This window comes from Primulina eburnea, chromosome 13 (genome assembly GCF_022965805.1).
Source record: "Primulina eburnea isolate SZY01 chromosome 13, ASM2296580v1, whole genome shotgun sequence".
Taxonomy (NCBI): domain Eukaryota; kingdom Viridiplantae; phylum Streptophyta; class Magnoliopsida; order Lamiales; family Gesneriaceae; genus Primulina; species Primulina eburnea.
The window spans coordinates 10,008,126-10,023,433 of NC_133113.1; the positions used below are offsets into that span (position 1 = coordinate 10,008,126).

General features: G+C 36.9%; 2 protein-coding genes across 2 annotated transcripts; both read left to right on the top strand.

Moving 5' to 3' along the window:
* Positions 1 to 367: 367 nt before the first annotated feature.
* Positions 368 to 1,252, top strand: LOC140810290 (uncharacterized). Its single transcript, XM_073168162.1, has one exon. The coding sequence runs from the start codon at positions 368 to 370 to the stop codon at positions 1,250 to 1,252; it is 885 nt and encodes a 294-aa protein (XP_073024263.1).
* A 3,913-nt stretch (positions 1,253 to 5,165) lies between these two features.
* On the top strand, positions 5,166 to 6,225 carry LOC140810291 (secreted RxLR effector protein 161-like). Its single transcript, XM_073168163.1, has 2 exons — positions 5,166 to 5,392; positions 5,859 to 6,225. Exons 1-2 carry the CDS (start codon positions 5,166 to 5,168, stop codon positions 6,223 to 6,225), a joined length of 594 nt encoding a protein of 197 aa, XP_073024264.1.
* Positions 6,226 to 15,308: the final 9,083 nt, after the last annotated feature.

Here is a 15,308-nt window from a genome sequence, read left to right on the forward strand (position 1 = left end):
AGTGAAAGAAAAAATTACTGCACTAAGATCAGACATTAATGATTTAGACGACCAAAAACTAAAATATGACAACTTAAGGATGAGTTTTGGAACTTTATATTATTTTTTTCATTAAATATCAAATTAAGTTATATATGGAAAGGTTGTAAATATATATGGTAACTTATTACATGTTAATAATAGATGTCCAAGAATAACTTTGTTATCTTCGAAATTAGCTATATATAATGTCATGCAATGAATTAAGGAAGATTGAGATATGTTTACGTATTGGTAGCATTCATTAGTTATTCTTGATTCTTTCGTCTATATAAGCAACAATATCTTTTATCTTCTCTTTACGGACAAAAAGTTGAAGGTTTTGGCTATGGAAAACCTAGAACAATGCCACTCCGAGGCCTCGAGTATTTCCGCAACAACATCACAAGATTCTCCTCCCAAAAGTAGTGGATCGATTGAACAGAAGAGGCAGGAGAAAACCGAGCCGAAAACGACTTCCCGTGTCGTGCTGGATCTTAGGCTTGCCAGTGAAGAGTTGAGCAGTGCTAAAGTGGATCCAAATTCGAATCTCGAACTCAATCTCTTCAACTCATCGAATGCAGCCAGCGAATCGTCGAATGAGGGCACGCACAAGCATTCGGACTCGAAAACGTTTACGTGCAACTTTTGCAAGAGGGAGTTTTCGACTTCTCAAGCATTGGGAGGCCACCAGAATGCCCACAAACAAGAAAGGGCCATGGCTAAACACCACCATGGAGGAGCGGTGGAGTTGGGGGCGGCTGGCGGTGGAGTATCGCCTTTTGGCCACTCGGCCTACGCCCACTTTCCCTACTCGGCGTTCTCACAGAACCCCTTTTATGGTAGATCACTTGGGGTTAGGGCAGAATCAATGATAAACAAGCATTATTCTTACAATCCATGGCCATCATCGTCACCTTACAGCTCCCGTTTCGGGCAAGAAAAGTTTTCTAGAGCATATTTGATAAGCCCACCATCTTCATATGACAGATTAAGGATGGAAAGTTTTCCGACAACTCAAATTAATGATACAAGTGGATCACTAAAGCATGAAAAGTTTGGTGCAACTATCGATTTTGGGGTTATGAACACCAAGCCTCTTGGGGTTGATACTGATACTCGTAACACAGTAAGCAAGGAGAAACAAGGAATCAAGAATCAGGGCTTCAAATTCGAAAGAGAGGACGACGACTTGACGAATGATTCGGAGCTCGATTTGAATCTTAAGCTGTGATTAATTCTGTGTTTGTTTCTTTGTTCAACATCTTTATATCGCTTGCTTTGGATTCAAGTTTATATTAGTTTGTGTAGTCCCCCTACAATATTCGTAATCAAATATTTGTTTAAGAAAGCATGCATTGTTTCAATTTATAATTTATATGAAGATTTGTTTTTTATATTTTTGATTATCTTTCCCCATGGTTTAGGTGAATTAATGCAGTACTGGATATAATTGTTTCTTTGGCAGCTTTCAACAAAATTAAATATATGATTCATTCTCACTCGAAAGAAATTTTCTTGAAATTTCACGTTTTCTAATATTTTAGATCGGATATCTTCTAAATCCGAGACCCACCCCGTGTTTGTAAATCAATGCTACCATAGTTGTAATAGGATATCGTTAATTCCCACAAACAAATTGTGACTGAGAAATTTGTCATGTATAACCACAATATTATTAATATTTAATATTAATTATCTTATTTGGAGTTTTGGTTCAAAATTCGGTTTTCATTCTGTGTGTGTAATTATTTTTTGGTGTTTGACATAAAACCAAAAATTGCTAACATTTCACCGAAATTTGTTGTTGTGCTACTATATATTACTAACTAATGTGACACAAGACATTGTCAACATGTACGACGTCACGTTCACAATTAACACTATGCCGAAATAACTAATAGTGTAAAAAGAAAATAAAGAGAACAGCTTACAAACAAAGATCGGATTTTGAGAATTTAATGGACCAAAACAAAAATAGGTTAACTTACAAGACGATTTTGATTGTTTTCCAAATAAGATTTCAAAAATTATTATCTTTCTAAATATCTGCCACCTTAAATTGGATCGATGTTTTCTCGTAATTCTCTCGTATCAAAGATCGCGAGTTTAACAAATGTGGAGAGGGATCATATTAAATACATTATCACCATTGTTTTAACATCATGGACATCTTCTCACGAGGAGAAAATTAATTCAATGACACAATTTAGGGTTTAATCTTAATTCTCACATTATTTTGCTAGAATTAATTAATAAAAGTCATTAGACTTTAATGACAATTCATATTCATATCATATAAAATTCTCTATCGTACTAACAATTATCGAAGAAGCATAGGTTCCAGATACAAATTAAATCCAAATGAAATAATTTAAAAAATTTGGCTTCGACGAACTCTATTAAGAATGTGCATAGAAACAAAGTGATTACGTGTATATTTGTAGTCAATACACGTGTCTACATATGTCTATAAATAGAACACATATGCATTACTGTATTTTTTATTTTTGGTTCATAATAAGAAAGGCTTCCGCTCCTTGCTTGATGTTTTCTGATACATGCATGGTAATCTCGTGGATATTGAATTCAGTTAGCAAAGAAATTGCGGATAGCTTGATGTATCTGTCTACTGCTCGTAAAGTCTGGATAGATCTGCATGAGTGATTCCTTGAAAGCAATGCTCCGCGAATTTTCCAGATTAAAAGGTTGTTGGCTAATTTGCATCAAGGATCGATGGATGTAAACATCTACTATACGAAACTACGCATCCTTTGGAATGAATTGAAAGATTATCGACCTGTGACAGCTTGTACCTGTGGTTCGATGAAGGAATTGGCGTCTTATCACAATCAAGAGTGTGTAATGCAATTTTTGATGGGATTAAATGAGTCATATGCATAGATTCGTTCACAAGTACTTATGTTAGATCCACTTCCTGTGATCTCGAAGGTTTTTGCCTAAGTTGTTCAAGAAGAAAGGCAGCGTTCTATTGGTATAAATTCCTCCAAAGCAGTGGTAGACTAACCACTGGCCCTTGCATCACCGGCCTCAGTTATTAGGCCTCCGTATAAGAAGTTCCAGAATATGAAAGGAGGAAAGCGTGATACATTAGTATGTTTGCATTGTGATTTCACTGGGCACACAGTTGATAAATGCTACAAGCTTCATGGATTCCCACCTGGACATCCAAAATTTAATCAACAACAACAAAAGGGGCGAGCATATGTATATCAAGTCCATGCTCTTCAAGCCCCCAATTCAGAGCTAACAATTCCTACAGCAGATTCCTTAACTGCAGGTCAATATAGACAGCTCATTGACTTCCTAACCACCAAACTTCAGACTGGAACTGGATTCATTCAAGATTCACAGCACCAAGGGCCTATTGTATCTTGCTTCAATGGTATCAATTCTTTGTCTCCTTCCTTTACTTCTATATCACGTAAACATTGGGTGTTAGATACTGGAGCAACTAATTACATTTGTTGCAATATGTCTTCCTTTCACTCTTATAAGAAAGTTGACTCCAAGGTTGTCTTGCCAAATAGTTTCACTATCTCGGTCACACATATTGGGACAGTTTGGTTGTCAAAAACTCTTTGTCTCACTGATGTACTATATGTTCCAAATTTTCATTTCAATTTGCTCTCTATCAGTTCTCTCACAAACCAAATTCCGTGCTTAGTGTCTTTCCTGAATGATACTTGTCATATTCAGGATATTCATCACACGAAGACGATTGGGATGGGTAGACGAGTTGGCAACCTCTACGTTTTTGAAGATTCAGGTGTATCCCTGCCCCCATTTTGATAGAATTTCTGTTGTAAACAATGAGTTTAGATTTAGCACATCACATAAAGATTTGTCACATTGTCCTGTTTGTCATCTTTCGAAGCAATGGCGTTTACCTTTCGTTTCAAACAGTGTATTGAGTGAGTTTTCTTTTTATCTAGTGAATCTTGACATATGGGGTCCTTTTGCTTCAATATCAGTCGAAGGATACAAGTATTTTTTGACCATTGTTGATGATCATACCCGATTCACTTGGGTATATTTGTTAAGAAACAAATCCGATGTGTTGAACATATTTCCATACTTTTACGAGCTGATTTTCACCCAGTTTAATGCTCGCATTAAAGCTGTTCGTAGTGATAATGCCCATGAGCTTAACTTTGCTGAGTTATTTAAGGCAAAGGGCATTGTACACTATCATTCTTGTGTTGAGCGTCCCCAACAAAACTCTGTTGTTGAAAGAAAACACCAACACATATTGAATATTGCTCGTGATCTCCTGTTCCAATCAAATGTGCCCCTAGGTTATTGGAGTGATTGCATTATTACTGTTGTTTATGTCATTAATCGCACACCTTCTTCGACTCTTTTACATAAAACACCTTTTGAGCTTTTGTATCGTAGTATTCTTTGTATACTCACTTGAAAGTTTTTGGATGTTTGTGTTATGGTTCCACACTCCTCTCTTCTCCTCATAAGTTCTCTCCTCGTGCTATCAAGTCCATTTTTTTAGGCTATCCACGGGGGTATAAGGGGTATAAACTTTTAGATCTTGACACGAATGAAACATACATTTCGCGTGATGTCGTCTTCCATGAAGATGTCTTCCCCTTTAAGGACTCTAAAGCACTTCCTCCTTCTGATTTTTTTTTGTGACAGAGTACTGCCTTCTCATGTCATTCCTCAAGATAATTCTAATATCTCACATTATTCGACACGTTCTCAACACCAATTCACTCGTCAATCACACCTTCGTGATTACCATTGCTTTCTTACAACTTCTCCCTTACCACCTTCCACAACACATCATCTTTGTATAGTCCTTGATTCAAAGAGGCTCTCTTCTTCATTCCATTTCTTGGTCAGTAATATTTCTTCCATCATTGAACCTGATACATTTTCCCAAGCTGTTGTGATTCCTGAATGGAGACAGGCTATGGTCGAAGAGCTCAATGCTTTGGAAGACAATAAGACTTGGTCTGTAGTTCCTTTGCCACCCGAGAAATCTGTCATTGGTTGTCGTTGGGTTTATAAGGCCAAGTTCTCAGCTGTTACAGTGTTATAAAGCCCGTCTTGTTGCCAAAGGGTATACACAATAAGAGGGGATTGATTACCTTGAAACTTTCTTACTCATGGCCAAACTCGTTTCTGTCAAGTCCTTGTTGGCTATTGCTGCTGTTCGCGGATGGTTCTTGCTTCAGCTTGATGTTAATAATGCCTTCCTCCACGGTGACTTGCATGAAGAATTGTATATGTCTCTGCCTCCGGGGTATTACACAGAGGGGGAGTCATTACCCAAGAATGATGTTTGCAGATTACACAAGTCACTTTATGGACTTAAGCAAGCTTCATGGCAATGGTTTGAAAAATTTTCGTCTACCTTGCTAAGCATTAGGTTCACACAATCATCAGCTGATCATTCTCTCTTCACCAGACTTTGAGCAGGCGCTTTTCTGGCATTATTGGTCTATGTTGATAATATAGTGATAGCCACCAATTGTGAGCAAGAAGCCTCAGATTTGAAGGTGTTTTTGGACAATAAGTTTCGGTTGAAAGATCTGGGCACCCTAAAATATTTCTTGGGAATAGAGGTTGCAAGATCAAAACAAGGGATATCCATTTGTCAAAGGCATTATGCGCTCAAGTTGCTTACAGATTCTGGACTCCTTGGGTGTAAACCTCGGTCCACACCTATGGATGTTAATAAAAAATTGTCTCAAGACGAAGGGGAGTTGATCTCCGATCCAGCTTTGTATAGACGATTAATTGGAAAAAATGTTATACCTCACGATTACTTGGCCAGACTTAGCTTATGCCGTGCACAGGCTAAGTCAATATGTTTCTAAACCACGAGTTCCTCATCTAGAGGCTGCAATGAATGTACTCAAATACATCAAAGGGACGGTTGGACAAGGGCTGCTGTACAAAACAGGTTCTGATCTTAATTTGAAGTTATTTTCTGATGCGGATTGGGCAACATGCTCGGACACACGACGGTCAGTCACTGGTTTCTGTGTTTTTCTCGGTGATTTTTTGATTTCATGGCGATCTAAAAAGCAACAGACCGTCTCTAAGTCATCTGCAGAAGCAGAGTATCGTTCCATGGCGTCATCAACTTGTGAGATACTATGGATCATGTCTTTGATCAAAGACCTTGGTGTTGTGTGTAATGGATCAGCAGTGTTGTTTTGAGACAGTCAAGCAGCCGTGCATATAGCATCCAACCCGGTCTTCCATGAGCGTACTAAACATATTGACATTGACTGTCATATTGTGCGAGAAAAGGTTCAAGCCGGATTTGTTAAACTCATGCATGTCTCCTTGCAATTGCAGTTAGCCGACCTTTTTACGAAGCCATTGTTGCCGTCTCGTTTTCATAGTCTTCTGTCCAAGATGGGTGTACATAATATATACGTTCCATCTTGAGGGGGAGTATTAAGAATGTGCATAGAAATAAAGTGATTACGTGTATATTTGTAGTCAATACACGTGTCTACATATGTCTATAAATAGAACACACATGCATTACTGTATTTTTGATTTTTGGTTCATAATAAGAAAGGCTTCCGCTCCTTGCTTCATGTTTTCTGATAAACTCGAGCTTTGACAACTGGTCTAATGGCGAGAAAGGTGGAGCTAGGTATATATGCTGAAGTAAAATAAGACGCTATGTTATCAAATCTCTCTAAATTCGGACAATGGGGATAACATCCCTATGCCTAACCCCGATCTGTTTCGCGGATTTGAAAAATCCCAAACCAAAACTCATGCCTGATAGCGCGTCCTGAAACCGTCCAGTTTCGGGTTTTTCCCTGAAGTCCCGACTGCTGAGAAAATTACCATCCCTACATATTACCGATCAACAAAAAAGAATTTGACAATTTATATGAAAAGAATAAAACATGATGGATTATATTGTCGTGAAAATGTGATAATAAGGATTGAAAGAATTGTATAACATAGTACATAAATAAGGGGATGTATTCAATATAGGAGATTTATTGACTTTTAATGACTTTTGTAGATTTTAAAGGTCTAGATGTAATCAATTAAGGCTTTTGCATACTCTTAGAAGTATGGTGGTATTCAAAATAGACTTTCATAGAGTTTTAAATAAGTCAAGTGGTATTCAACATTGACTTTTTAAAACTCTAAAAAGTCTAGAGGTATTCAAATTTTCAATAGACTTTTAATAACTTCATGAAATTCATTAATATACAAACATTAAAGCCTAAAGTACAACTATAAATTGTCAAAAATTGTATTAGGTTCAACCCAAAGATTTGGATGGATTTTTAAAACCTCTAACTCGTACACAAGCTATTTATTCCTCCCTATGTCGCTTCACATCACATCTCTTCTTATCTTCTCTCATCTCATCTATCTCTATCATTCTCTCAAATTTTCGAAACGTGTCTCTATATATATTTTCATCTTTCTTTTTAAATTTTTCATTTTTGATTGATTATTCATTTAATAATTTTTTTATTTTAACATCATAAGAAATTTTGAATTCTAGAATTGATTTTGTGATTTTTAATTTATGATTTATACAAATTAATGTAATATTCAATAATAATAAAATATGATCCAAAAAATGCAGCTTAACTCTTAATAATTGAATAGTCTCGCAACAACCATGATTTTTTAAATTTTTTTTAGCATTTTCAATTAATATGTAAGCTATGATATTTTCAACTATTTCAAATTGAATATGTTATATATGTCAATTAATTATTGGTTCAAAATATTAATAAAAAAATATGTTATAATTCAGTACAAAATTTATAAAATCCTATAAAAAAATTTCACAAAAGTCTATTGCAAAAAAGTATACATAAATCCACATAAATTTGTTTATAAATCTGTGAGATTATGTAAAAGTCAATAAAAATCTTGCAAAAAAGTCCACATGAATCCACATAAATATGTTTATATACCTGTGAGATTCTATAAAAGTCAATAAAAATATATCAAATCCATAAAAGTCTATCATTTGAAAAAGACATCAAAATTCTGTATTGACTACACCCCACTAAGATTGTACATATCAGATTTAGGTGTTTTGTGCAAGTGTTGTAAACTTATTCATAATATGCAGTGGAATATATTAATTAAACATACAAATAAATTTTAATGAATAAAATAATATAGAATAAATTATGCGCAAGTATAAATACTTGTGTGGCGCCTCATGACAAAACGATTCACTAAAAAACTTATCAGCTTACAAAAATCAATGCTGGTAAACAAATAAAAGCTAACTCCATTAACAAGTGAGAGAGCAAAGTGCATCCAAACATATATATCAATAGTATAACAAAAACCACATATGCAACAAAAAATGAAGCAAAAGTTCTTTAATAATAAAATAAATTAAACGACACTAATCAAATATTGATTAGTGTTGTGATCATTTGAATGTTCTCAACACTTCCCGACATCACTTCAATATATCTTGGCTTGAGCTTTTTATTAATTCACCGACATAATTCCTTTATTTTTCTAAGGATGGCAATGGGATGGGGCGGGGCGGGTGCGGATTTTCCATCCATATCCCTGTCCTCGAATTCCATTCCTACTTCCATCACCGCCCTGATCCCCATTTTTTTGGGTTCAGGGAAACCGCGGGGGATCAAATCCCCATCCCCGCTCCCATCCTAATTTCAAAAATATTAATTGGGCGAGACGAAGGGGATACGTGGATTCCTCGAATCAAAACTTACTAGTATCTATTATTATTATTGATAATAAATCAAACTGAATATGATACGTGACATTGTTATACCTATCGAGCATATTCTTAAAGACATATAGCACAAATACATACAGCTACGCAAGGTTTCCAACCGATATTGTAATGCCCGAGAATTAATCACGGTTAATTAACGATTATTGATGATTAATTTAATGTGATTTTGAAAGGGCTAATCGAGACACGAAATGAGATCACGTGTGAAAATGTATGTGCAAAACAGTAGCATCGGCGCACATGCGCAGAGTAAGTCGCGCACATGCGCGCAGAATCCAGAAGGATTGGCGCACATGCGCGAAGGGTGCGCGCGCACATGCGCGGAGCCTACAGTGGCGTCGGCGCACATGCGCGGTGTAGACGCGCGCACATGCGCGACGGGTCCAGTAGAGTTCGCGCACATGCGCGGCAGGAAGCGGCGCACATGCGCGAGGGTGCCCAAGAAGCTATGGGCCGAGGCAGAATGTCTCGCGCATATGCGCGAAGGTAGTCGCGCATATGCGCGAGACGTGTTGCATGTCGGGTGCGCCACTCGTCCATCTGCATGCGATATATATATATATATATACATACAAACGTGAGAATCTTGGAAAAATCAGAAGAAAGCTCCGAGAATAGCTTGAAATTCTTACGCCTTTTTGGTGAGGAGTTGTCCAAACTTGAATCCGAGTACGACACCGTGTTCCTAGCAACGCAGGCTACAACAGGACGTAAGTTTTGTTACGTTTTGTTAAGATGTGAAATTATGCTATGTCCAGAATCAGATAAGATTCATATATAGCGTTCTTGACATAGTAGACATCATAGAATCAAAGTCAGATTAAGAAACGGACTGTATATGGAATTGTTATGAATTTCAGAGTTAATTGACTGAGATATGATATCAGATTTGTGCAGTGGATGATTGTAAATTAATGGAATTGGTATATACTGATATAGTAGTACCGGTGTAGTCAGATTGTACTGTTGTTCTGTCAGAAATCAATAAAACAGAGATATGGTGAATTGTTTAGAATATTGATACAGAATATGAATATTGTCATTGCCAGATTGATCAGTGACAGGCTTGGGTCGAGACTTCGATTGTATCAGAGTAACAGCGAGAAAGGTATAAATAAATGTTGATTCGGGATTGCACAACTCGAGTTAGGTTTGACTTGAGTTTCCCTAAATCACATACTTTATTTTATTGCATTGATATTTGCAGATTATCAGATTGATATGTTATTGTATTGACTTAGAACAAGGTCAGAGTCCGAGTCTAGGGCTGACAGCCTAGCTAGGGCAGAACCGCCGAGTCTTTCTCAGAACCGATAAGACTCTAGACTTACGGTGTATCGACGAGCTTCAGATGTAGATCGACGTCTATCTCAGACACACTCGATACAGTATACCAAAGTCTAAATTAGGTTGGGATCCCTAGAATTAAGATAAGATAAGATTAGATCACGAGTCATTGATTCATGTAGTCAGATTAGATACATGCTTCGATGTTTGTTTATGCTTTTGTATATGTTTTATATGATTGCATGTAATACATTATTTATACTGGGATATTTATATCTCACCGGAGTTATCTGGCTGTTGTCTTGTTTGTATGTGTGCATGACAACAGGTGGGACGGGTACAGGGTCACAGAGGTGAAGACAGACTGAGATTAGAGTGGTGATACCGGACTTGGACTAGAGCTAGGGTTTAAACACTTGATAGTAGTTGTTGAACCTGAGTATGTATGATTGTATATTTTGTCAGATTTATACTTTTATACTGATATGTATATTAGTTTGATTTCACTACGTTCCGCATTTTAAAAAAAAATTAGACCCTGTTTATTATAATTGATTAATTAGTCCCAATCATGATTAAAAAGATGATTAGCGTCCGGGTCCCCACAGATATACCATTTTCAAAACAAACTGAGTTAAGAAAAGGAAACATTTAAATTCCAGAATAATAATGAATATGGACCTTTTACAAAACATAAAAGGATTTATTAACGATATACCAAAGAAATTAAACAACAGATGATTTTACCGAGATACCTTAGAAACATAAATTAATAAAAGTCACCCATAAACGTCATTTCTCGGCTAAGCAAGCTGAAGGGCTACAACATGAATTTATTATTTTCTGATTACTCGAACCTTGTGTTTAACATTTCCTGGTTCATCTTTTTACCTTATGTTCTAACCAAAAACCTTTATATTTCATTAAATTATAGAATTTAAATAAATCTTTTATTATCTCAATCTAATTTCAAGTTACAAATAAATATAGATCATGTCATAGTAAGGTTAATGATTTAGCAAGAATGATTTAGCTTGTCATTCTGGTTACTATATGAAATATTAAAATTAAAAAAGTAAATAAAAGAAAACAAGAAAATAAACAATTAAACTTACAAAGTTTTGATCAGCACTTGAAACCTTTATTAACTTCAGAAGGATAGATTACAGAAAGTAGAGAGAGAGGGGTGAGCAAACTCAACTTTTCTTTCTAAAAGAAAAATAAAGACATATTTATAGAAGGAAGAGCCAGATATTTTTATTATTAATATTATTTTGAAGCGAGTTTGGAGATGAGTATGATAGTATCATATGCGCCCCGAACTATTTTTGGGATTTTAAAATCCGTAAACCTAAAAAAATAGGGGATTATCGTCCTCGTTTCGGGTTTTCCCCACGTGTCCCCAAATCCGTGGGGAAAATTTTCATCCCTAGCTCTTCATGTGTCGTTTCATTGCTCTCCTTCGACTTAAAACCACATGCATGTAGCAGCAATGATATCATGTTTATAAAATTCATTTGCCCTAGAATTTATTCCTTGTATAGAATCTTACACATGTGTTGCGTGTTTTCACTACCGCAAGTGTACGGTGTCAAGTTTTAGTACTGGTTAGAGTACAGATATCGATCCCACGAGGAGTGTATGTATAAATGTATATTAGTGTTTGTAATTAAAATAGTCCAAAATTTATCTAGACAATTCGATAGAATGGTTGATTTACTTAAACAAATAGATTGAAAACAAATAATTAATCTAATACCAGATAGAAGAAAATATCAAGGAGAAAAAGTATCTAGAGAAATGATTTCACTAAGTTTCTACAATAATTCTTCCTGGTTGAATTTAAATTCCTGAATTCCTATTATTTAATGGCCAAGAACACTTACGTATTTTATTCATCCTTTCCCAAGTGACGAATAAATTGTACCAATTAAACTTCGATTCAATTATTCCTAATAAAATCTACGTTTAATTGGTAAAGGCAAACAATGTTCTTACCTAAGCCTCGCTAAAGATATACGCCTTCCGAACGATATAAACATTCAACAATGTGTCTCTAATGATCTATAATCCTAGTCCTTCTCCCGAGTTATAGAACTAATCAGACAACATACAATTTATGGTCAGTAAATTGCAGTCAACTCAATACAAAGAAACACAATTAAACAGAAATGAATTCAATCATACAAATAACCGAGTCAAATTATCGTTTCCACAAAGCTACGTCATTCTCTAGACTAGGAAGTTAGTTCATGACGAAATTGAAATAAAAACAACGAATGTTCAAAGTTTTAGACATTGAAATACGAGAAATGATAAACACGAAAGACAGATAACAAATCTGAAGTGTCGTCTCTGTCCCCAAATTCGTCGCTCTTCGTCTTTGTAATTGATCTTCGCGTGTCTTGCCTTCGTCTCGCCTTCGCTCCGAGTCTTCTCCCTGTATTTTCGTCCAAAAACGGCGTCCTCCTTTCTCTGAACCCTCGTTTCTCTTTGTATATCCCTCTTCCGGGCCGTAAGTCGATGCCCATTTAGTCTTGTTTCGCCGCCATTAACGCCGCGGCGCTGAGTAAGTGGCGCCTAGGCGCCCGTCGTTCGTGATCGTTAGCGCCACGGCGCTTGTTCCTTAGCGCCTAGGCGCTTGTTCTTCGACATTGAGGCGCCGCGGCGCTGCTTGGGCGGCGCCTAGGCGCTTGTCTCTCGGCATGCTGGCGCTGCGGCGCTGATTTTGTAGGGCTGCAACGCTAGTCTTTCGCAAATTTACGCTCAAAAATATCCCTGATTGCTCTCCAACATCCCAAAATTGTATATTCCCTGAACTACACAAAAACAACAAAAACCAAGCATAAATCTGCTCGAAACCAGCATAGATCAAATGGATTAACAGTAAAATTAAGTGCAATTCTTGCACTTATCAAACCCCCAAACTTGAACTTTTGCTAGTCCCAAGCAAAATAAAAGTAAAAATAGGAATGCAAACTCAAGCAAGAAATAAACGCTAACAACTATAGTCATAGATATGCAAAAAGTGACAATGGCCTCAGATTCATTTATTTTCATGTGATTCGTATTTATTCGAGAGTCACGTGCGTGTGTGGTATGTCAATGTTTATCTACCTCATCGAATGCGCAAATAGATTCACAATGCCAATCGCCTCATAAACTTAAGAAGTCCTTAGTTTGGTGCAAATTAGACTTCATTAAAATACACAATTACTTACACAGATCACAAAGGGCTTTATTGGTGATTGTTTGGCTCAAAAGACATTCATCACAAGTATACCCAAGCGGAAGTCACACAATGAGATGCTTGCATGCAAATGATTAAAGTCTATACTTGTTAACCATGTTTATCAGGTATCCATAGGCTTGATTTGAACAACTTCTCTCCACTGGTATATTGGATAAATGTGACGAGGTTAACAGGTCTTGTAGGCTTGTAACGTTAGGCTACGGCTCATGGCTACAATAAAGACAAGGAGATCAAAATTTGAGAGAAATATTTGAACTTCATCAATTTCACTCATTTTCATTTTCTTTTCACTCACCATCCACTTATTGTTTTCTTTTCATTCATATCCTTCATTTCTCAAACGGTTTCTTTCTCACCACTTTTGATTCATTCTTTTCATCGTTTTTCTTCTTTTTGAACTCCTTTCTGTACATTCATTTTCTCTCTTTTTCTTTTCAAGGAGTGTTTGAATCATTCCAACACCAATGAACTTATTTCTCTCAAAATTTAGGTAGGAAAATAAATATATAAGCTTCATTAGGTAGTTGTTTTGGGATGTAGAATAAATACAAGTGGGGGCTAATTGTATGTCATTGACACACACCACTTGATTTTTAGTAAGCTCAAAATGGGACACTAGGGATATTTCATGAACGGTTCCAAATATCGCCTAAATCATTCCTTTGTCACATATTATCCGTATTTCGCCTCGAAAAGTGTCCAAACAAGTTCTAGATTCTGTCAATCCATTAGTCAACTCATACAAACCAGTCACATGCAATTTTCAATCAAAATGATATATGATATAGGTGCACAAAAAAAGTTAAGCATCTCAATCTATTCGAAGCTCAATGGGCTAACAATTGATAATGAACAAAGAAGATATGCCCAAAGATATTGCGAAAGAATGCCTAGATCATTTCTGTGTTCGCAAAAGTGTCAGTCAATGTCATGCAAGGGTTACTAAAAATCAGACTTCTCTTGTTTAATTGGCATCACAGGCACACAAATAGTCTCTGAGCACCAACAATATCAACAAACATGACAGTGTAATAAAATGTGACTCCCAAGTAATCACGAATACATTCAAGCTTCAAACTCACAATTTTATTTTCCTCATCGGCCTCACAATAGCTTATCCATGACTAGTCCTAACAATTCTAACATGCAATGAAAATAAATAAACGATTTTTTTTAAAAAAAAAAACAAATGCAGGTAATAACTGATCAAGATCTAAAAATAAGAACTGAGAATTGAAATCCACAAATAACACAGAGTAAGTGACAAGTAATAACAATGAGAGTAAGTGACAAGTAATAACAATGACACGTAATGACAGACGACCCCCGAAACTTAAATACGTGCATTGTCCCCAATGTACAATAATAAAGCACGAAAAACAGGGGACCAAGTACCTCACACAGCGAGCGTCAGGACTCGCTGTCCTTGCCTGATAGCTCAGGCTCCGCCTCCTCATCATCAGGTTCATGCCCGAATGTAGGCTGTGGTGGGTATGGCTCACCAGATGGATTGGTAGGAGGGTAATGCTGTGAAAACACGCGATGATAATCATAAACGTATGCCTGGTGCTCGCGCGTCATCCTCAACAATCTCTCCAGCTTTCGCTCGACTTCATCCATACGGGGGTCGCTGGTCTGTGCACGTGGCTGCTGGGGTGCGGGCTACGTCGGGGCACCACTGCCTGAGGCCTCTCCTGAACCATGCGTAACCATTAGTCTTCTCCTATCCCTCGGGAGGGCTCCAGACATTGATATATCGCCTTTTGTATGTAGTAACGTCTCACTGTCATCCCAAGTAACACCCGCTACACGGCAGAGGTCGGTGATAGTCGATGAGTGGGGTATGCTGACAGTGGATGTACCCCTAGCAGCCTGTAGAATAGATGTCATAATAACTCGGCCTGCGTCCACTGTCCTGCCGGTGAGGATGCAAAAGACCAATGCCGCCTTCTTCTTCGTCACATCCGACACGTGCCCAGATGG